General features: G+C 44.3%; 2 protein-coding genes and 1 long non-coding RNA gene across 4 annotated transcripts; 1 reads left to right on the forward strand and 2 right to left on the reverse strand.

The window, feature by feature from the left end:
* Nucleotides 1–245: 245 nt before the first annotated feature.
* On the forward strand, nt 246–9,668 carry LOC146565062 (major histocompatibility complex class I-related protein 1-like). Its single transcript, XM_085292962.1, has 2 exons — nt 246–377; nt 5,173–9,668. The coding sequence occupies exons 1-2, from the start codon at nt 320–322 to the stop codon at nt 6,195–6,197; spliced, it is 1,083 nt and encodes a 360-aa protein (XP_085149088.1). The 5' UTR covers nt 246–319; the 3' UTR covers nt 6,198–9,668.
* LOC146565063 (uncharacterized) lies at nt 3,934–13,300 on the reverse strand. The gene is made up of 4 exons (XR_014894498.1): nt 12,456–13,300; nt 5,973–6,092; nt 4,192–4,308; nt 3,934–4,121 (listed from the first exon to the last, which is right to left on the reverse strand). It is a non-coding gene; the product is annotated as an uncharacterized LOC146565063 (long non-coding RNA).
* Nucleotides 13,301–17,052: 3,752 nt separating this feature from the next.
* On the reverse strand, nt 17,053–22,846 carry polr3glb (RNA polymerase III subunit GL b). Of its 2 annotated transcripts, none has more exons than XM_085292964.1 (8): nt 22,654–22,846; nt 21,067–21,219; nt 20,380–20,509; nt 20,216–20,284; nt 19,735–19,791; nt 19,552–19,640; nt 19,205–19,324; nt 17,053–17,331 (listed from the first exon to the last, which is right to left on the reverse strand). In XM_085292964.1, the coding sequence occupies exons 2-8, from the start codon at nt 21,169–21,171 to the stop codon at nt 17,245–17,247; spliced, it is 657 nt and encodes a 218-aa protein (XP_085149090.1). In that variant the 5' UTR covers nt 21,172–21,219; nt 22,654–22,846; the 3' UTR covers nt 17,053–17,244. The 2 variants fall into 2 exon arrangements, with proteins under 2 accessions (XP_085149090.1, XP_085149089.1); XM_085292963.1 differs by having other exon boundaries at nt 22,553–22,846.
* Between the last annotated feature and the right edge of the window lie 951 nt (nt 22,847–23,797).

Below are 23,797 nucleotides of genomic sequence, written 5' to 3' on the forward strand. Positions count from 1 at the left end.
AACTCAGGAAGTCAAATAACGACTTTTTAATAACGTGTTCATGGACACACTCAAAGAAGCAGCTGCTGGACAAACAGTCCAGGTTAAGCTGGTCATGCTGCAGCCGTGGCAAAGAATGCAAACCGTTTTTATTATTTTTGTCTGATTGGTCACAATCCTCAAATCTGCCCAGAGACAGTGAAAGAAGGATGCTGATTGGCCTAAACTGCCCCGGAACTCAGAGCTCAGAAAATGAAAGTGAAGACTCTCTGAGACACAGACGGATCGAATACGGATCAGGACCAACCGGAATAGATCAGGACTGATCAGCTTCATCGACATGTTTGTCCTGCAGCTGATGTTGATGTCTCTGTTGCTCCAACGCACCATGAGCTCAGGTAGTGAAAGCTGCTGTGCTCACCTGTCTGACTGTACCTGTATCTGTCAGTGTTTGGTTATCTGTTCGATTCAACGTCCTGATTAATTCAATCATTCAGAGACTCAAATGTCACATTTTTAAATCAAAGGTAAAAGATAAAAACATGGTTAGTGATTTCACCGATGGACCTGTGATGTCAGACTGATTTTACAGGTTCAAACTTTTTAATCTCTCTGTACATTTAAAATGTTGCTCGGCATCGTGTAAAAACTGGATTCAAACTTGATTTTAGAAAAGGAAGAAAAAACAAAAAAAAAAAACCCTAACTTTGACAGCATTTGTAAGGATTTCGTCATGTTAGGGCTGTGTGGCAGGCAGGGATTGACCCAAAGTGCAGATTCAACAGAGGCGAAAGTCTAAGTCAAAAAGCAGCTTTATTACTGAACAAAAAAACATACAAAACCTAAACTGGGAATCAGGAAAACTAAGCATACGTGGAGGCACACAGGGAAACACACAGCATGAGGGAGAAACACAGGGCTACACTGAAGGATAAAGAGGGGAATGAGACACAGGGGGAGAGCACAGCTGGGCGTAATCTGACATGACAACACCAGGGGAAGCAAAACTCAAAACACTGACATAGGACACAGACTTTCAAAGTAAAATAGGAAACATAACAGACGCGGACTTGACGAGGGGATACAGCTGACAGAGAACAAAGGGAACACACCGGCAGGGATGAGTGTACACTAAACAGAAGGAGCACAGAACCAGCACAGAACCACAACCAAAGAACTAGAACACAAGAAATGCAAAGGACCTGAGGAGAGGGGAATACTAGAGACAGAAATCAAAACCAAGAGACGAGCAAAAACACATCATGAAATCAAGGATAACTAATACAAACAGAAAAAGTCCACAGACTCAGGACCATGACAGATTTCACACTTCTCCTTTCCCAGGTATTCATCATTTACCACATCATGAAATTATGTGAAATCTAGACATCAGTGTGCCTCGTTTTGTTTGGTAAGATTGTCTTCATATGGTCAGGGAAGAGACTCAAACGACAACTCAACTCTGGAAGACCCGGCTCGACAACTATGGTATGGGGGTCAATATGAAAAAGACTGAATACCTGGAAGGAGACTCCCCAAACTGATGGCACCATCATAACACAGAGTTGAAGTTCCGCTACCTGTGTTCAGTCATCAGCTACAACGGAAATATCACCTCCGATGTCCGAGCACGAATGATGCAGCCTGGTTAAAATGGCGAGAGGTCACTGGTGTACTTTGTGACACAAAAATGCCAGATCGACTCATGGGAAAATGGCTGCGCATGTTGGCCCGCATTGACCACACATGAGCAGGCCCTAAACACCATGGTGTTTAGGGCCTGCTCATGTGTGGTCAATGCGGGCCAACACGGAGATGCACGTGCTCCGATGGAGAATGGGAATAACGAGATGGGACCGGGTTATTAACGAGGACATACGGAAGTGACTAGGTGTAGCCCAAATAAAGGAAAAGATGCTCGAGTCCCACCTGAGGTGGTATGGACACGTGATTCGAAGCGATGAGAACTCTGTAGCAAAAACGGCTACGAGGATCGACCCAGGATGCCGGCCTCGAGGCAGACCAAAGAAACAGTGGCTGGACAAAATCAAAGAAGACATTTAGACCATTAACGCATCACCTGAGGACGCCTTGGACAGAACCAAATGAAGAAACCTTTGCCGAAGAGCGGAACCTGCACCAGTAAGTAATTTAGTGGCAGTTAGTAATGCCACTAAAATCCCATCTCTCTGGAGCTTCTGCTCCCGGGCCATCTGCAAACAAACCAAAGAAACCATTTAAGCATAAAAATCTACAAAGAAATAACAATAGACCCTCCTCAACTGCACCAAAGATTAAAACTATTCAATCTTAATTATTAATCATTAGTTCTAATAAGTCCCTGTTAAATCATTTAATAATTGATCAAAAATATTAAATTTTCAATTCAGTTCAGATCAATTTTATTTATATAACACCAAATCAGAACTAGAATACTTTATTAATCCCTGAGTAGTCTAAGGAGCTCGGGAAGAAAAGCATCTGGACTTCTTTAAGTTGCTTGAAGACGTTTCATTCGAGAAGCTTCTTCAGTTCTGAGGTCAAATGTCCCAGCCATGTGGGGCAGGTCTGTCAGCACACAGAGCTGAGTGAGAGGGGCTGTTATTGTGTGTGTATATGAATCTCTCACCCCAACCAATCACAGCAGATGGCCCCGCCCCTCCCTGAGCCTGGTTCTGCCGGAGGTTTCTTCCTGTTAAAAGGGAGTTTTTCCTTCCCACTGTCACCAGAGTGCTTGCTCATAGGGGGTCATATGATTGTTGGGATTTTCTCTGTATGTATTATTGTAGGGTCTACCTTACAATGTAAAGCACCTTGAGGCGACTGCTGTTGTGATTTGGTGCTACATAAATAAAATTGAAATTGAAATTGAATGATAGCAAACATTAAAACACATTTCCTGCACGCAGAAATGAATTTTCCTTGCTTGAAATAATTTTGCTGTCAAGATAGAATAGAATAGAATAGAATTCAACTTTATTGTCATTGCAAATGCACAAGTACAGGGCAACGAAATGCAGTTTGCATCCATCCAGAAGTGCTTTAGTGATATAGATATATTACAATATATATTAGCAATAGTATAGATATGTAAGTATATTACAGAAATTGTCACGATCCTGGGTCTTAGGACCCAGTGTTTTGAGTTCTAGTTCATTTTGATGTTTATAGTATGTTTAGCTCATTAGGCCTCCTATGTTCATTTGCTTATTAGTTCCCCCTTGTGTTTCAACCCATGTTAAGTCTCCCCTGCCCTTCATGTCTCTCTGTGCCCCCTCTGTTCTGTTTATGGTGTGTCTTTGCATGTTTGAGTTTCTTGTTTTCTGTCACCCTGCATTGTGCATTATGTTCTCATGGTTGGTCTTTTGTTACTCCCTCTAGTCTAGTCTCTTGTGTTCAAAGCTGAGTATTTCCCTCTGTGTATTTTGGTTCTTAGACCTCTGCCTTATGGTTTGTCTCTGTTTCTTAGTTGCTGTCTCCACTGTGTCTAGTTCGCGTCTCTGTGTGATACTTCCTGTTTTACTTTGAAGGTCCATGCCTCATGTGAGTGTTTCTAGTTTTGCGTCTCTGTCTTGTCCAGTCCTGATTTCTCCCAGCTGTGCCCTCCTTCTGTGTCTCATTCCCTCGTTATCCCTCTGTGTATTTAAGCCCTGTGTTTCTCTTTGTCAGTGTCGTAGTCTCCCTCATAGCTGTGTGATTTTTCCCTGTGGCTCCTCGTGCTTTAGTCTCCCCAGTTTAAGTTTAGTACTGTTTTTTGTGTTTCACTTTATGCCAGCATTAAAGCTGTGTTTTTGAGTTTACGTTTCGTCTCCGTGAGTTTGCGTTTGGGTCCTTCTCCTGCCTGCCACACAGCCGAACCATGACAGAAATGGGTCTATTATGGTATGTTATTGTCACGGGTTGCTCTGAGGATCCACTCGCAGGACTCCGGAGTGTGTTGTAACAGAGACCGTTTATTCACAAAAATCTTCACCAAGTGTATTTACAGGCAGTGCGAGGACAGTGCTATATACAAGATGTGCGAGGACGGGTTCCAGGGCTCCAGGGAAAACAAGGGGATCACACACACGCTCACGCCAACCTCTCTCCGCTAGTGACCAGCCACCTCTTACACGCTCCACACGGGGACGGGTCCGGGGAATCTAGAACAGAGAGACAAATGTTACTTTCTGAGGCGGAAGTGTGGGAAACTAGGGCTCGACGTGTACTGACAGGAGTCTTCACAACAATCCAGCGTTGAACAGCTGATCTCCTCCTTCTGATATACCAGCTGGTCTGATGAGGCCCAGGTGTGCATGATCCGGGAGGGCGTGGGCTGAGGGCGTGAACCTGCCATGAGTTCCGCCCCGGCAAAACAGGGGAGGGGGAGAGAGATTGCTGATCAGTGCCTTGCCGACCCCGCAGGTCGTGACAGTTATAATGTACACGGTATGAAGTATGTTGTGAATATTCTATAACTATAAGTATGTACAGGCTGTAGTGAGTACAAGCTATGTACAGGATATGAACAGGATATAAATATGAAAAACTATACAGAATATGAAATAAATAACTTTACAGAAATATGAGATATACAGTTATACAGAAATGGGAACTATGCAAGTTGTAAACAGTTGTAGGATTAAAGATTATCGAATGTACAGAATGATTATTTGCACAGAGCTATACAGTAGTGCAGTTAAGATAAGTGAGGGTGTAGATAGTTTCTACAGAGGCTATATAAAGTGCTAGTGGTTGTGAGTGGTGGTTCAGTCCATGTTATTATTGTGTTTGAGGGTACAGTTGTGCCCTCGAGGCCTGGAGTTTGACACCTGTGATATAGAGTGAAACAATGGTTTCACCCAAAACCTGATAATGACCTACATGCTTTTGTTTTTTTTTACAATGGTTCATGTGATGAAGCACATGAAGCACCTGGGACTTTTTACCATTTGGTTTTAGAACTGAACACGCTTCTGGGATGAAATGTCTCAAACAAGGCTAACACACCAACACAACAACCACTGTGCTTACACAGGCCACGGAGAGCAGCCACTGGTTGCAGGACTCCGACCTCAGCCAATGGCATGATAATCGGGTTCAGCAGGAGCCAGTAGTGGGGAAGGGTAGAGCCCAGAGGTCGGGAGCTTTGGGAACATTAGCCTGAAGTTTTACATTATTTTAAGTAACATTGTTGTAAATTTGTTCCATCAGGCACAGGACGACACTCCCTCTGGGCGCTTGCCTCCTACATCCCAGGCTCTGCCCACTTCCCAGAGTTCACTGTTGTTCTGATGTTGGATGACATCCAGGTGGGATACTATGACTCAAAGGTCGACCGGGTGATGAGGGCGAGCACGGCATCTGACCACGAAGCGGAACTCAACCTGGGCCAGGAGCCCGTGACTGTGCTACGAGACATTTACTCCAGCATGAAGAAGAGGCTGAATCTGGTGAAGCATCGCTTTAACCTGACCATCGATGGCGTTCATGTCCAGCAGAGGGTAACGGGCTGCGAGGTACTGGAGGACGGCCAGCCGGCACTCATCATGTTCAGAGACGGCTCCAACGGGCAGGACGCCGACAGCCTGCTCTACAACATGACCCACTTCACGTATGCTGTCAGGGAAGGCTGGGAGATCCAGTGGGACGCCCTAAAGAAAACATCCTTCCAGATGCTGTATTCAAACATATATCTACCGTTCTGTGTGCGGACGCTCCAACACTTCCTGGAGCGCGAGAAGCACCTTGTGATGCGAAGGGTGAAGCCTCGACTCCGCTTTATCACCAGGCAAGTGGTGGGTGGGGCTCAGGTCACCTGCCTGGCCACTGACTTCTACCCTCGCCACATTAACCTGAGCCTGCTGCGGGACGGCCAGCCCGTGGACGAAGGCGAGCTGCGCATCGGCTCGGTGCTGCCCAATGGGAACGGCCTCTACCAAGTGAGGAAGACATTGATGGTCGACGAAAAGGAGCTGCAGAGGAAACACAACTACACCTGTGAGGCGTCTCACCTGAGCCTGGACAACCGGCTGAGGGTAAACTGGAGGGCGGAGTCATCGTACTCTCACAGAGTTCATTCCATCTCGCCTCTGGTCTTCCTGCTGCTCGCTGCCGTCCTGCTGCTGCTGGTGCTGAGGAGGAGGAGAAGGAGGAGGAAGGAGAGGTCAGAGGGCGTGGCCACAGAAACACAGGAGCAGGTGGGAGAGAGAGAGCAGTCAGACGACCTCGTGACGTGACTCTGTGTGGCATCAGAATCACCTTTATGGGTGTACCTTGATAGGTTTGTAGCTTGAACCTATTCGCTGGAACGTTGAAGACAATATAATTACACAGCAAAAGCATTGAACACCAAGTAGGCAGAGTTCTTCGTGTTACTCATGCATGAGGGAGACCTGCCTGGAGCCAAGTGTCGTCCCACCACTTGACCTCCATCAGACTCTCAGCCAGGTTCCCCATAGCACTCCTTTTATTGTGGTTACATGAATATGCATAGGGTCATTAACATATGACGTCTACATACAAACAAAGAGTACCGTGTGTGTGTGTGTGTGTGTGTGTGTGTGTGTGTGTGTGGGGTCAATTCAATTCAATTCAATTTTATTTATATAGCGCCAAATCACAACAAAAGTCGCCTCAAGGCGCTTCATAGATACAGAGAAAAACCCAACAATCATATGACCCCCTATGAGCAAGCACTTTGGCGACAGTGGGAAGGAAAAACTCCCTTTTAACAGGAAGAAACCTCCGGCAGAACCAGGCTCAGGGAGGGGCGGCCATCTGCTGCGACCGGTTGGGGTGAGAGAAGGAAGACAGGATAAAGACATGCTGTGGAAGAGAGACAGAGGTTAATAACAGATATGATTCAGTGCAGAGAGGTCTGTTAACACATAGTGAGTGAGAAAGGTGACTGGAAAGGAAAAACTCAATGCATCATGGGAATCCCCCGGCAGCCTACATCTATTGCAGCATAACAAAGGGAGGATTCAGGGTCACCTGGTCCAGCCCTAACTATATGCTTTAGAAAAAAGGAAAGTTTTAAGCCTAATCTTAAAAGTAGAGATAGTGTCTGTCTCCCGAATCCAAACTGGAAGCTGGTTCCACAGAAGAGGGGCCTGAAAACTGAAGGCTCTGCCTCCCATTCTACTTTTAAATACTCTAGGAACAACAAGTAGGCCTGCAGAGCGAGAGCGGAGCGCTCTAATAGGGTGATATGGTACTACAAGGTCATTAAGATAAGATGGGGCCTGATTATTTAAGACCTTGTATAGTCAGAGTGTGACCCCATAAATGACTTCCCTAAACCTGCTGGTCTGGAAGTCCAACAGTTCATCTAAACAAAAGGCACTTAGCCTAAAACAGATACAGCCACGTTTATCCTACCATAAAACAATAAAACAAGGTACGACCTCTTCCCATGCTCCCAGGATGTAGGTGTGCATTCCAGTGTGGAATACACACCAAGCCTTTGCAGCCTGCTAAAGATCACACATCCTATCACTACACAATTGATTATACACCTCTAAGCATATATGGTTAAATATTTCTAAGCATAAATGACAATCAACAATACAAAACCTAACAACCTACAGAAGGAACTGAGCTCCAGTTTGTCGCTGCTCTCGCTGCAAACAGAACACAGTAACATGTATGAAATATTAACATGTACAAAAATATATTTGCATATAACATATTTCCATCATGACCTCTGTACTAACAGAGCATCTGTGGAGGCGGAGCTCCAGTTGTAGTGAGAGAAATTCTACGGTTTAGATTGGATTTTACTAATTAGCAGTATGTGTGGATACAGACTGATAGTCAGTCTAACTAGCATTAGGCACTCGCGACCAATTAAGGTCACTTCCTGAAACAAATAATGGAGATTAAGTATCGGAATTTCAGGAGTGTGACCCCGCCTCCAAACACGCCCCTTCTGATTCTCATCTCTATATGTTCCCCCACTTCTGCAAGCTGTTTATTCTCATTTACGAGCCCCACCCTCCCTTTTCAATTCTCCAACTTCTTCACTTCTGTGTAGTACACGGGTTCTGCCTGGCCCCTTCGAGGCCTTCCCCAAACCGCAGCTCAGCTCATGTCTAAGCTTTTACCTACTAAAACGCTGTCAAACATAAAATGAGGGCGTGGACCCAGCATGTGAAATAAATGAATTAATAACACAGTGCTTCAAAATACTAGAAGCTTCAAAATGAACCCACAAACAGAAATGTCCTTCTGTTATTTATAATAAAGTCATGATTTTATTTGTGTCATATTTATCTATTGATGGATGCTGTCACGAGTTTTTGTGTTTCAAACGTTGTAACTACGTAACGTAACACTATGTTCTTATTGTTGTTCATGGTTTTGGCTTTCTTTAGTGATTGTTCCTCCCTTAGTATTTACCTCAGCAGTGTATACTCTGTGATTTCCCATGTCCCACGTTTCATGTCTCCCCACTCATTGTGTAAGCTGTGTGTCCTGAGTCTGTGTGTTTCCTGTTTTATTTTGATAGTTCCTGTCCTGTGTGCAGTGTATCTAGTTTTGCTTCCCCCTGTCTCGTTAGGTCTGATGTGTCCCAGCCAGGCCCGGCCCTAACCAATCTGGCGCCCTAGGCAAGATTTTAGGTGGCGCCCCCCTACATCGGCAGTGTAGTGTATGTACTCACAAGAAACCGAATAGCTTTGTCTTTGACCTTTTTTTTTTTACTTAAAGAAAGCAAATTCACAATCAGAATAATTAACAAGATAAAAAAATATATGAATAAATAAATGAATACAAAAAAATAAAAAATGAATATATGAAATACAATAACACCGCTTGATGCTGCTGCAAAACTGGTGGGTTGTGCTGCTGAAGTGGAGGCAGCAGCGGTAGATGTGGTAGATGGCCCAGGGGTGGGATTTAGAAACTTCAACAGTGCATCTGAAGAGAGGAGTATGTGACACCACTGAGTATTAAAGTCTAATAATAAAAACATATGATTCCAGGAATAAAATGAAATGATATAATATAAATGAAAAACCAAAGAGATATATGTATGATGTTAACTGATATGCAAATTAGATTAGATTCAATTTATTGTCATCATTACAGTGAAATGCTGAATAGCAGAATGCAAAGTAACAGTATAATATCATATGAGAATGTTATGATTATCTTTGACCGAATCACAGCAGTGCTCATATTAAAAAACAGCATTCCCTCTCATGTGATATTGCTTAATTAACATTAATGATGTGCGCTTTAACAACTAGGCTTACAACTATAATATATACAGGGGTGGAAAAGTGACTATTACCTGCAGGGTAAACGTTAGCTAATCAGAAGGCAATAACAATGTAAACAAAAAACACCTGCTTAAAAGATGAATACAAATGAGGAATGGTGGGAAAGGTGGGAGTACTGTAATTACCTAACGTTACATTATTATTTTCCATAACAATTTAGCCCCCTCCACAATATTAACTGACGTTAAAACAGTTAACTAGCTATTTATTGATTAGCAATTAGCGAATCATGTAACATTAGCTTAATGCTAAAAATTTAGGTTACTATCACATTCAAATAATTTCATGTAGGCTAACGTTACCTACCTCTGTCTTTTTCTCGTTTCTCCTCCTCTTCTTCTCTCTTTTTTCTTCCCTGGCCACCTGACAGTTTTGGCCGTTTTGACATCTTGTGTTGATTTTTTGATGTGGTGACGTCCAAAAGGAACCATGATACGGGAGGAGAGGGGGCGCACCGTGCGGGGAGGGGGGGCGTAATGTTGTAACAAATAATATTTCTATTAAATAAGATTTACTTTGCATTTTAATTAACGTGGGATTATTTTTTGTATTTAGAAATAATAGTACCAACTTCTTTTTTTTTTCCCCAACATTTGTGGCACTGGCGTGGCGCCCCCTGATGGTCCCAGCTGTGTTCCCTCCTGTCCCCGTCCTCTCGTTGTCCTGCTGTGTTTTCCTCTGTGTCCGCTTTAAGTTTTCATCCTGTGTACGAGTCCTGCGTTTGGGTCCCTGCCTGCTGCAGCACACACCGTGACACATGCAAAGGAAAAGAAATCATTTACACATAATTTCAGTCTTCAGTTAAAATAAGAACAAAGAGGTCCAGTTTGTGTCTGAGGAGACGCGAAGAAAACATGGATCGGCATGTCTGGAGTCGCAAAGACAAGAAAACATCAAATTTAAAAATCAGAGCCAGGAGGAATGCTCAGAGGGCAAAGGTCATCAGTTCACAGAAAGAAAGCAGGTGGTTGGCCACAGCTGCAGAGGTTTGTATCTTAACGGTGACCATAGCTGGACTGGCCATCGGGCATACCGGGCATTTGCCCGGTGGGCCGCTGGCGATTTTTTGTTTTTATGGGCCGATGGATTTTTTTTTTTTTTTTTAAGGAAGGGTATATATAATGAAAGGTGTTGGATTGGCCAATTGGTCATGATCGACTCTGGGCTGGACCAATTACAGCCGAGGAGGCCGGATGCACCCTCCCCCTTGTTTAGCAATCACGTGATTTTCGCGCATTGCATGTCGGGAACTCGTGGCAAAACAAACCGCATCAAATGCAAGCATTTGCAGCACCGCAAAACGTTCATTCTCCGGTTCCAATACCTTCTTGTTTTTTCTTTGCCGCACAAAAAAGGAATGTACAAAACAAAAAGAGAACAATGCCGGTCCGTACAAAGACAGACTCGACGAAAAGTCAAAGAAAAGATACGAGGAAAAAATCAAAGGAGTGAAAGGGTCAGACCCTTACGAGCACACAGAGGGACAAAAGACGTCAGCGTGCTGCCCAACTTTCACCACGCTCATATTTATAATCATACGGTTCTTGGAGTGAGTGCATACACTCATGAAGTTTAGTAACTTCAGGTCACTGCAACAAGCCCAGGTACAGTTTACCGACGGATGGGTGCAGGACCTTGAAATGCACCGTGTAGAACGAAAGACCATCGTACGTATCATAAGTTTACCAGTCTCACAAATCGTCTTCATAAATACACATTCGTTAACCGTTTATTAATAGGACCTTTGAGCTCAACGGTAATTAATTAGTAGTAGAAATAATTTCTGGTTCATCACAGAAATGTAGCAGTGACAATAATATTGTATGCTGTAATCGTACTGGGCAATTAGTGATACAAAAAACCTGTTTTATCCTGTGAATAAAAGTATATGTTTTTGTCAGTGTACCATAATAACAGAAGCGAAACGCAATATTGTGTCAGGACAATTCACTATTTATGCACAATAAATAAAGGAGCATAGCGCGACAATTTCTGTTCAGCGCCAGACTTGCTTGTAACCTATGTGACCCATGGTAGGTACCTATTTAAAATAGGACAGAGCCGTAGGCGCACAGTCAGTTTAAAAGAGTTAAATTTTTAATACAAAATAAAAGAAACAGTGTAACAGCAGCACCTAAAAACAATTAAAAACGTTACCTTATTAAAAAACAATAAGACTGTACGATTGCCCGTGAGGCAGGACAAGCGCTGCGGAGAACAGTTTAAAAACAAATCGACATAGCACACAGGTTAAAAATGGACGGCAACTCACACATGACCCCAAATGGGTAAAAAACTATAGAAAAAAAGGCAAATCTTCGGTGCCGTCTTCACTCGGGCCCCCCGCTGTGCATGCAAGAGCGGGGAGACAAAAAAGGATTTGTTTTCCCTGCAGCGCCTTCACCGCCTGCGAATCAATATCTGTGGTGCCTACTGATACAGAAAAAGTAAAACAAAAAACCAAAACCATCGACAGCCGCAGCAGTCAGTCCGTCGACTTACACCAGTTTAAAACAAATTAAAACACACTGATGTGTCGGGTCCTTTGCCCGCAGCCAGAAATCCACCTGGCAAAGCAGCAGCTCGTTACTCTGTAAATAAAAGACAGGAGATCACTAGCTGGACAATAAAACACAGGAAAATTCCTCCACTGAATTGGTTTTGTTACCTGTCCACAAGTTCGTGTCACACCCTAATAAATGTGGGTCAGTGGCGATGAAGTCCACTATACCGTTCTCACGGGAGCAATGTTTCCCACCTACAAGGGTGCAAATAACTGTAAACCTCTGCCAACAGCCAGAGCTCAAGTGGTACATTTTTGTGTAACCTACCGTTCTAACAGAAGTTTAGGGGAAGGACGCGTATCAGACTTTCATAGTTAAGAAACACCAACTTGCCCAACTCGGACCAAGCACTCGCAGCTTCAGGTTTGCAAAGGAATACCCAATTGCCCACACCTGCGCTTATGAAAGGAGCGAAGACCAGCTCCGCCCACCAGGGGCGGTCCCAAGTCTCCAGGTCTCACCTGTCACATTCATATCACTAATTATGTTATGAAAATGACGCATTAACTGACCTGTGTGGAAATGCTTGGAAGCTGTTGCTTGTGAAGCTCGCACACAAGAATTTCACTCACATGTGCTGTACCAATGTACCTGCACATGTGATGTGACAATAAAAGTGATTTGATTTGATTTGGAGCAGACTAACCTGTGAGCTGGAGTGTTCTGAGACGTTATATTTGGTATATCCAGACCATCCGTCGGCTCTTACTTCGGAAACATGGCTTAAAAAATTTCTCTTCAACGACGTAATCCGATTAAAAAAACGATCTCTTTACCCGTCGGCTTCCCGTGGCTGTCATGCGACCGGCTATTGCAGTTAATAATACAACAGCTTCTTGACATTTTTTGGGTTTCTTTTTATCGCTGTGTAACTGAGTTCAATTGAAAGCCTGCGTGCGCTAGTACCTCTTGCCACAAGTTCCCAGAATCCTTTGCGGTTTTACCCCTGAATGACGTCACATTTTCAATCTTTGTCCTGGTGGGCCGGTCTCTAGTCAAAATGCCCGGGCCGATTTTTTGTCCCAGTCCAGCCTTGACGGTGACCCTGTCCTCCAAATATGGTGTTTTACGGTAAACTTCATCTGCTGAATCTGAGCCAGGCTGAAACACCTGGTCTGAAGCCTGTGGGAGGTGTACACCTGGTTCATACACCTGACGTTATTCCAAAGCACGACAGAGTCCAGGGACACATCCTTCACCTGCACCGTAATCCGTGCAGTGACTCCCAAAGTGTGGGCCGTAATGGTGAGAGAGACATCAGGCTGGTACAGGCGGAGCTGGGTTAGTCCTCAGCTGCACCGCAGCATGTGCCGATCACTAAACGTTGCACTTTGGTAAATGGTAAATGGCCTGTATTTGTATAGTGCTTTACTCAGTCCCTAAGGACCCCAAAGCGCTTCACACTACATCCAGTCATCCACCCATCCACACACTGGTGATGGCAGCTACATTGTAGCCACAGCCACCCTGGGGCGCACTGACAGAGGCGAAGCTGCCGGACACTGGCGCCACCGGGCCCTCTGACCACCACCAGTAGGCAAACATGGGTTAGCATTTTGCCCAAGGATATTCGTTATGCAGCCAGGAGGCAGCCTGGGATCGAACCACCTTTACCTGCTAGCAGTTGCTGTGTCCGAATTCAGGGGAAGGACGCTCATAAGGACACTAACTACCTACGTCACAAGGTAGTGTCCTTAGACGGACGGGTGGTCAGGAAGTGAGCGGCTGTGGGCAGCCCCCTTTTTTTCTCCATAGAAACTTTATTGAACAAACAATGAGTATCCAACATAACAGACGGGCTGTGGACAGCCTCCTAGTCTTCAACTCCGCCCTTACTTACGTGTTTTTCCCGTCGCTAGCGCCACAGCGCGAAAACTTTAAAATGGACCCAGAAATGTCGCTCAGTTGTTTGGACAATTTTAATTCTCGAGGAGCTAGAAAAACCTTATCGTCGTCGCCCGCACGTTTTGTACCTTAGGCTCATCAGAGACAATCATGTCCAGGTAAAATAATGTCCTTTAATCTACACGCATTTAGGAATTACTCAGCTAATTACACGATAATTGAATTATTACCGGCGTTGTGCCAAGAAGTGTTCGCCTGTCAAAAATGATTTCCAATGTTTCCAAGTGTAATATGTGTAATATCTTTATGTATGTTGGTAAATAGACTTCGGTGAACATGGTTTACAAAGGAGTTTTATATATACAATAATTACCTGTTGTTCAAGTATCTTTATAACTCTGGTTCTAATGTAGATACAATTGATATATTTGTTTTGCTGTCTGCTGTCCTCTTGGCCAGATTACTCTTAAAAAATAAATTTCTAATGTCAACAAGATTGTTTGTGAACTGGATAAATAAAGGATAAAAGTCACTGCCAAAAACTGGTTGCAGCTTCTACCTGTTCCAGGAATGTTGCTGGTTGCTCAAAGTGACCTGATATCATTAATGAGGGAAACATTTGACATGTTTCACATATTATAAAACAACAAGTTATTCATAGCAGGTTAAATACGAGCAATCAGTTTAGGGCAAAAACCGGAAATCAGTTTTTGGCAGACGATCATTTTTTGGCACAACATCGGTCATTCTTACACATGTACTGTGTCATATAACATATATAAACTAAATATCTTTGAAACTGATAGAATCTAATCTTTTGTTTGTTTTTACACAGCACTTTATCAAACTGTTGTCTGCTACAGAGTTACAAGTATTATACTAATAATACAGCATCCACCATCTCCTGCTTGCATATTTCTGAAAACATCTGAGTGGTGTGGCAGCCACGAGTGAGCCCTGCAAACCCTGTGGATGGACGATGCAGTGGACAGTGGGAGGATCCTAAAGCTCTTTGCAGACCACCCTGTGTGATTCTCCACTCGCTGACCAGAAAAGACAAACCGCAGGTCTCAGTTGCAGCACCATCCACGTCTGATCTTCAGTAACACTGCCAGAGACTTCCTGTAATCTATTACAGTTGTAAAAGAAACGGTCCAGGACCAGGTCACTCAGCTTAATCCTGTCTGAACAACTGTAAATATTGTTTTTTCATCTTTACTGTGTATTTGAAATATTCTTGTTTAATTGTTTTTGTTATTTATTTATTGCTATAAATATCCAAGTAATATTGTTCAAAGTTATGTTCATAAATCAAATTGAGTTCAGTGACAATTACTGTTTGTTTGAATCAATTTATTAATACCATAAAACCTTCAAACCAATGCAACACATAAGAAATATATTCAAATAAACACATTTCTCAGTACGTAACTCATTTGGGAACTGATCTTTCTAGAAGTGAAACAGTCGGTCCATCCTCTCCCTGCTCTCCTCTCCTCTCTTTGCTGCCTCATGTCCTCTCTGATGAGGTCTAGCAGCTCATCATCTTCATCTTCCTCCCTGTCGTAGGTGGCTTCGTCATCGCTGTCGTTTTGGTCACCCACTGCTGTGCTTGGCCCTGGGGTGTCCTCGGGGAGAGAGGACATTAGGACAGGAGGCTTAGTGGAAGGCATCTGTCCTATCACCTCATCCATGAGGGCAAACCAGGGCCAAGCACAGCAGTGGGCTCCCACTGACCCCTCTCCTGAGCCTGGATACTCGCAATCCTAAAGGCAGAGGAAATCAAAGATGACAGCAGGCAAATAAAAACACCACAACTCTTAGTAGTTGCACATTTATTAACTTGTGTTCTTAAGAATCATCTTCTTGATAACACACAGACGTACTTTGTATTCTTTAAAGTTATCTCATGTCTTCTGGCCTGCAAGGGGGTGACTTTCAGACACCAGAGGAACGCCGTGTGGACATCACAGGTCAGCAGCGGTCCGTGAGTGGTGTGGTACCGGGCCACGGGAGTTGAGGCTCCGCTGTGAAATTTATGGTTTTCAGGGTTTGTATCGTTAACTCGGTTTCCCTGGGTCTTTCCCTTGTTGTAGTTGTGCGTCTTATTTTGAAAGAAATATTTACACGTTACCATAACGACCAGAGAGCATTAAGCGGCAGAGAGGAGGACGTTACTCTCAATGTTGGCACATTTTCAGGAGGACGCTGCTAATAAAGTTACACAATTACTCAGTACATTCACGTTTGTTATTATATTTACAAAATACCAGTTTTTGTCTTGGTCATTTTATGTGGTTGCATTCATCCGCGACACCTTAAAGGCTCCGTGTCTGTGGCGCAACAAAGGTTGGGGACCGCTGCTGTGCAGCATGAGGGTTAATAGGACCGCACTCATATGAATATGATGTGTACATTGATTTATTCTTGTACCTCCACGCCGTAGCGGCCCAATTCTTCACCCCAGTGAAGAGGTGATCGTTTTCTCCTCGTTTTAATAAATTAAGCCGTTTGGTCTTTGTTCCCCACAACATGTCACCAATTCAAAAAATCTAAATTAGCTGTATCCATCCATCCATCCATCCATTCGCTTCCGCTTATCCTTTTCAGGGTCGCGGGGGGCGCTGGAGCCTATCCCAGCTGTCATAGGGCGAAAGGCGGGGTACACCCTGGACAGGTCGCCAGTCTGTCGCAGGGCTAAATTAGCTGTATGTAAGTGGCATTACATGAAAAACCGCGGGACCCGCAATACAAGCTGGTTTACGGTTATTTAAATAAAAGGAACATGTCTCTGCAGATGCCCAAAGCTTAACAACACGGCCGCTACAACAATTTAACTTTTGTACAACCAGATTTTATATACTTACATTTAAAAGTGTTTTCCTCTTCGACCACCATCGTTATCAGGAACAAATCTCCTGTATGACCCGCAATGAATCCTGGGATATAGTAGGACACGAAGGATACATCGGACCCATCCTTAACATTTGGGTAAAAGTAGGACGCATTTATCGCTCTTTGAATTCGGACAGCCTTCGTCGCGTTGCTGTGACGTCATTGCCTCCAAATATGGCATTTTGAGCATCCTTCCCCTGAATTCGGACACAGCGAGTGACTCATGGTGAAAGCAGCCATTCATCTGACCTCAGTCTCTCCTTTCCTAATGACGATGTCCCTCCGTCTATTTTGATATGACGCTCCTCCACAGCTGTGCATGTCCTCTGACTGTGAGGCCTGGGTGCTAGATGTTACCAGATGCTGTTGTTGTTGCTGTGTGTTACTAGTTTTTGTTTTACCACAGGCACGAGTGTAACGATGGTCCTCCTCAGACCAGCTGCTGCTTCCTGTCACGATCAGCTGGTTCCAGGAGGAACGTTCCCTGAAATGCTTACAGAGCGTGTGTGAGACGTGCTGTTTTTATTGGTCCAGCAGCAGAAAATAAAACTGATTACATTTTGTACAAAAGTTTAAAAACATTCAGAAAAAGTCTCATCATCATCATCATCATCATCATCATCATCGTTGTCGGTCTGACTCGACTTCGGTCAGACCGCAGGAACATGTGACTGGAAGTCATGTGTGCTGGTGCTTTAGTAAATAGCCTCGTCCATGTTGTCATCGCTGTCGCCGCCAAAATCCTCGCCGTTATCAAAGTATGACATGATGTAATCCGTCTCCTGCGGCGCCAAGAAAACATCAATTAGAGCCTCAGAAAATCCACGAGATCAATCCCATGTTACAGTGGGGCAAAAAAGTATTTAGTCAGCCACCGATTGTGCAAGTTCCCCCACTTAAAATGATGACAGAGGTCAGTAATTTGCACCAGAGGTACACTTCAACTGTGAGAGACAGAATGTGAAAAAAAAATCCATGAATTCACATGGTAGGATTTGTAAAGAATTTATTGGTAAATCAGGGTGGAAAATAAGTATTTGGTCACCTCAAACATGGAAAATCTCTGGCTCTCACAGACCTGTAACGTCTTCTGTAAGAAGTTTTTCTGTCCCCCACTCGTTACCTGTATGAATGGCACCTGTTTGAACTCATCATCTGTATAAAAGACACCTGTCCACAGCCTCAAACAGTCAGACTCCAAACTCCGCCATGGCCAAGACCAAAGAGCTTTCGAAGGACACCAGGAAAAGTATTGTAGACCTGCACCAGACTGGGAAGAGTGAATCTACAATAGGCAAGCAGCTTGGTGTGAAAAAATCAACTGTGGGAGCAATCATCAGAAAATGGAAGACATACAAGACCACTGATAATCTCCCTCGATCTGGGGCTCCACGCAAGATCTCATCCCGTGGGGTCAAAATGATCATGAGAACGGTGAGCAAAGATCCCAGAACCACACGGGGGGACCTGGTGAATGACCTGCAGAGAGCTGGGACCAAAGTAACAAAGGTCACCATCAGTAACACACTACAACGGCAGGGAATCAAATCCCGCAGTGCCAGACGTGTTCCGCTGCTGAAGCCAGTGCATGTCCAGGCCCGTCTGAAGTTTGCCAGAGAGCACATGGATGATACAGCAGAGGATTGGGAGAATGTCATGTGGTCAGATGAAACCAAAGTAGGACTTTTTGGTATAAACTCAACTCGTCGTGTTTGGAGGAAGAAGAATACTGAGTTGCATCCCAAGAACACCATACCTACTGTGAAGCATGGGGGTGGAAACATCATGCTATGGGGCTGTTTTTCTGCCAAGGGGACAGGACGACTGATCCGTGTTAAGGACAGAATGAATGGGGCCATGTATCGTGAGATTTTGAGCCAAAACCTCCTTCTATCAGTGAGAACTTTGAAGATGAAACGAGGCTGGGTCTTCCAACATGACAATGATCCAAAACACACCGCCCGGGCAACAAAGGAGTGGCTCCGTAAGAAGCATTTGAAAGTCCTGGAGTGGCCTAGCCAGTCTCCAGACCTCAACCCCATAGAAAATCTGTGGCGGGAGTTGAAAGTCCGTGTTGCTCGGCGACAGCCCCAAAACATCACTGCTCTCGAGAAGATCTGCATGGAGGAATGGGCCAAAATACCAGCTACTGTGTGTGCAAACCTGGTAAAGACCTATAGTAAACGTTTGACCTCTGTTATTGCCAACAAAGGTTGTGTTACAAAGTATTGAGTTGTATTTTTGTTATTGACCAAATACTTATTTTCCACCCTGATTTACCAATAAATTCTTTACAAATCCTACCATGTGAATTCATGGATTTTTTTTTCACATTCTGTCTCTCACAGTTGAAGTGTACCTCTGGTGCAAATTACTGACCTCTGTCATCATTTTAGGTGGGGGAACTTGCACAATCGGTGGCTGACTAAATACTTTTTTGCCCCACTGTATTAACAGATTAAACCCAGATTGGTTTCTGACTGGCTGCATTTTAAACCAGTTAATTCCAGTTTAGAGCAGAAGACATCCTGCAGGTGTGAACGTCCCAGTGACATCACTGATGATGAGATTAACTACCTTTAGAGATTATCTGGGATTATTTGGTTACACCCTCGTTAGAGGAGCGTTTGAATAAACTGATCGATCTGGTCTCACCTCCTCGAACTCCTCTTCGTCGTACTCCTCCTCTCCCTCTGCCTCCTCCTCCTCCTGCTTCTTCTTCGTCTCTCCCTCCTCGTCCTCTGACGTCTCCTGCTCCTCCTTCTTCTCCAGGCTCTGGCACAGTTAAGGTGGACTCGTTAGTTTAAGGTGGAACCAGCAGGAAGCCGAAAGTAAACTTGGATCAATAAAACCCAACTCTGTGACACTTTATTAGGAACACCTTCAAACTGAATTAACGTTACAATTTTTTTTTAAACATCAAACGCTCCACGCAGCTGACGGAAACAACCAAACTCAGAAATGTGGAACGTGACTCACAGCGAGACTAAATCCAGACTCACCTCCAGTTTGAGCAGCACCTCCTCTTTATCCTTCACACCCTTCTTCTTCATCTGAGGAGGAGGAGGAGACTGAACGGCAGCCGATACACCTGAACACACACACAGCGCACCGCTAAACACCAGACCATCACCTGTATACACGGAGTGTAATCAGAGTACAGAGTGTAATCAGAGTGTACTGACTGTCTCTGGCAGGTTGCCTGACGTGGACTCGGAGCTCTCTGGGGAATCTCTTCCAGTCTGGAAAACAGGGAGTGGTTAACAGCACTGTGTACTGCTACTGTGAAGTATTACTGTATAGTATGACTGTGTACTGCTACTGTGAAGTATTACTGTATAGTATGACTGTGTACTGCTACTGTGAAGTATTACTGTATAGTATGACTGTGTACTGCTACTGTGTACTGCTACTGTGAAGTATTACTGTATAGTATGACTGTGTACTGCTACTGTGTACTGCTACTGTGAAGTATTACTGTATAGTATGACTGTGTACTGCTACTGCATCCTGTATTTATATTTATTTTATACCTGAAAATTTTTATCCCAAATTCTTCTACTGAGCATGTGCAGAAATTCACCTGGTTTCTGATTGGATAAATCCTGAAAAAACAGTGAATGCTGCTGATTTTTGATTAATCACTTGCTGTGGGCGGAGCCTCACCTGGAGCCCAGTCCAGCAGCTTGTCCATCTGCTCGCTTCTGTTGTACTTATCAGAGTAACGCTCCACATCTGGACAGGAAACATGAAGCACAGGTGAGACTTTCACAATAAAGCTGCAAATCATCAGCGGGAAGACGAGCGAAGTGTGACGTGTGACCTCTGACCTCTGTGAGTCACCAGCGGCTGGATGAAGCAGGGCAGACTCCTCATGGCGCCTCTGAAATCCTGCTTCAGGGCCAACAGATACTCCGCCTCCTCCCCGCCTGTCAGGGGGAGGGGCTTCCGCTCCATCACCTTGACAAAAGCAAGGCATTAACGCGATGTTCCAGCATGCATTGCTTTCACCACTTTAATGACTTAATTTTAGACTTAAATTACAGCCTGTCTGTGTGCATTGATCAGATTATTGATCAGTGATGGAAGACAGACCTCTGTCAAACTCCTGAACACATCAATAATCAATAATCAATAATCTGAGAGGACAAGAAGCTGAGTGCTGAGATAACATGCGGCTCAGATTGTGGTGTTTGTAACCCTGTAACCAAAATATCCGAAAATGTTATGTTTGTGCATAGATGAGGATTTGTGTGTTTGTCGTGGCTGCGGGTCTTTGTATCTGCAAACAGACCTTAAAAATAAATAAATTGTGTTTTTGTAAAACATATTTACACAACTACAACGTCTGAGTTACAAGTGCAAAATATTTACGACCAAAGTCTGAGCCAATAACACGGCGTTTTATTATCAGCATGAGTTATTGGCGGGAACTGAGTGACATCATTAGGTCACACCTAGTCTGATGCTTATCCCCCCCCCCCCCCCCCCCCGAGTGGTGCAGGTGAGTCTCTTACAGGAAACACAGGTGTGGGCTGCTGCACCGATGGAGGTGGAGCATCTCCTTTGACTGTTTCCATAGTGAAACTTAGCATCCTCTGCCCCCGCCCACGTGCCGCCATCGCTACTCGGATGGGTCACACAGATCCACTCAGCAGTTAGAGCAGAACCTGGATCAGAACCAACGGAACACAATTAGAACTCCACCCGTCTCCAAAACATGCGAGGCTGAAGTGGAGGCGGGGCTAACAGTGTGCGTGAGTGTGTGTGTGTGTGTGTGGGGGGGTGATGTCTGCAAACAAACGTAATTATCAAAACAGACATGTGACAGGACGGTCCTCTGCTTCATCAATGAGACCATGATGAAGAACTCGAACCCATAATGTTTCCACACCACTGAAGGTTTTTCTCTTTTCAACCAACGGCAGTCACTCTCCTCTCCAAATAACTTCTGCTTAGCTTTCCGAGCTTCCCTCGGGTCCTCTTAATTGTTGTGACACGTGTTCGAAACGCAGAGAGTTGCGCTCGATTTGCCACACGGAGCAGCGCCAGAGTAAAGCATGAGGGAGGGGCTAATAATTGGCTCAGTCATTTTTAATGATCGTTGAAAGCCCAGATCGTAATTTAGATTAAAATTCGATTAATTGAGCAGCCCTATGTCACGTGTATCGGGGTGAGATGATACATGACTGATGATTTGCGTGACTTTTTCTTCAGTTCACATGTGACAGCTTGCAAGCTCTCCAGAGAGTGATCCGTACAGCAGAACGCTGCTGCAGGATTGCTCTCCCCCCGCTTCAGGACACCTACACCAGGAGATGCCGGACTAGAGCAGATACTGAAGGACCCGTCCCATCCTGGCAACAAACTGTTCCAACTTCTGCAATCTGGTAGAAGGTTCCGCATCTTCCGGGCAAGGACAGAGAGACTCAAGAGGAGCTTCTATCCCCAAGCCATCCGTGCCCTAAACACACACACCCGCCCTCTCACATCATCTATAATTGACTGAGACAGGACTCTTCCAGACACTAAACCAAGGCACAATGTACATTTCAATTCCTTTAATTTTAAATATGTTTATATTGTCTATCCTGTAAAATAGTCAGATGTCTATTCATATTAATGTACAGAATTCACCTGCTTGCTGCTACTACTGCACATTCACCCAGTGTATATACTATATATATATAATGTTCTTCCTCTACAGCCCCCCCCCCCCCCCCCCCCCCCCCATTTTTGCACATGTCGAGGAGCGTGTCAGGCTACATTTCACTGTGTGTTATACTTGTATAACTATGCATGTGACAAATAAAGAACCTTGAACCTCACAGGTGACACACACGAGAGATTCAAGTAAACCCGAGTAACCGGATTAAAAAGCCAAAGCTGTTTGAATGAAAAAGATAAGACATGACATGCACATTATGTGCACATTATGTGCATGTCATGTCTTTCTGTGTGTATGGAGACAGAGGCCAATCACGGTGTGGGGACAGTTCCCACCTGGACACCTGGTGAGGCGGACCTCCAGCAGCGGGTTGTAGCTGTTAACCGCTGTTAGCATGTGTTAGCTGTTAGCAGCGGTGTTAGCGGAGCTCCCTAACCGTCAGTGCGCCTCTCTCTGCAGCCTCAGTCCGTCCCGTCGCGCCTTCTGACTCCGTTCTCTCTCATCTCTTCCTCGGGTCTCTGTCGGAGCAGCTGTCCTGTTTCTATGCGCTAAAACATCTGTTCACATCTGTTTACGTGCTGCTCCGCGCCATCACAGCTTCTTCTTTTTCTGCGGCGTGCTGCTGCTTCGGTCCGCCATCGCCACCTACAGGTCAGAAGTGTTTCCGACGGTTTAGCTCAGGCGTGTCAAACTCCCTGCACAGGGGCCTCTTCCGGCCCGTGTCACCTCCAGTTCCGGACCATAGATTCACGTAAAACATATAATGCTGTTTGGTCCTGGAAGTTCCTTTTTGTTAGGAGGATTTACTTGTTGTGGAGTGCAACAGCTCTAATGTGTACACAAGTGTCTGCATTAATATCGTGTTAAATGATAGAAGTGCTGTCATGTGTGTGTCCAGAAACAGAGGACTAATGTGTCTGACTGTTAGTTCACTCAAAAGCTTCAGTTAATTAAGACTGAGGAAAAAAGATTTGCACTCACATTTGCAGTTTTTATTATTATATAATATTTGAAATTAAACCTATAATACCCTTTGTATCATGATCAACATGTGCCATAATTTCAAAATGTTATGGACAAAACTGTTTTTGTCTAAAATTAACATTGTTGTTAACAAAAAGTAGCCATAAATGCCCAATGTATCAGATGCGATAAAAAAAATATATAATAAAAATATATCATACACAACATGATGCTGCAGAAAAAATGTGGATTTTGTTATAAGGGTTTATAAACATCTCAGTTCCAAAACATGAGAATTTTCTGGTTATTTTTTGATGGCCTGGGTCTTACAGGGTTAAAAACAAACACTTTGTACTCCTTGAACATTAAGGTGGCCCTCCAGTGCCAGCCCGCTCATTTGAGTGTGAGACGCCTGGTTTAACTTCTTCTTTTTGTATTAGCACCGTCCACTGAGCTGGGTGAAGGTCCGAGAATCAGCAGCACGGGCGTGATGGTGCCACAATAATAATAATAATAATAATAAATTTTATTTATGAGCGCCTTTCAAGTCACCCAAGGACACTTTACAATAGGATAAAACACTTAGTAAAACAATGGCAGAATAAGAACAATAAAAT

This window comes from Mchenga conophoros, linkage group LG11 (assembly GCF_057382185.1).
Source record: "Mchenga conophoros isolate Kocher_MC1m ecotype Shallow Benthic linkage group LG11, M_conophoros_male_GT1.1, whole genome shotgun sequence".
Lineage (NCBI taxonomy): Eukaryota > Metazoa > Chordata > Actinopteri > Cichliformes > Cichlidae > Mchenga > Mchenga conophoros.

Coding starts and splice junctions, on each gene's coding strand:
- LOC146565062 (XM_085292962.1), top strand. CDS start 320: ATGTTTGTCCTGCAGCTGATGTTGATGTCTCTGTTGCTCCAACGCACC. Junction 378..5,172: donor CCAACGCACCATGAGCTCAG/GTAGTGAAAGCT, acceptor TTGTTCCATCAG/GCACAGGACGACACTCCCTC.
- polr3glb (XM_085292964.1), bottom strand. CDS start 21,171: ATGGCGGCACGTGGGCGGGGGCAGAGGATGCTAAGTTTCACTATGGAA. Junction 20,510..21,066: donor AGCCCACACCTGTGTTTCCT/GTAAGAGACTCA, acceptor GCTTTTGTCAAG/GTGATGGAGCGGAAGCCCCT. Junction 20,285..20,379: donor GCCGCTGGTGACTCACAGAG/GTCAGAGGTCAC, acceptor TTTCCTGTCCAG/ATGTGGAGCGTTACTCTGAT.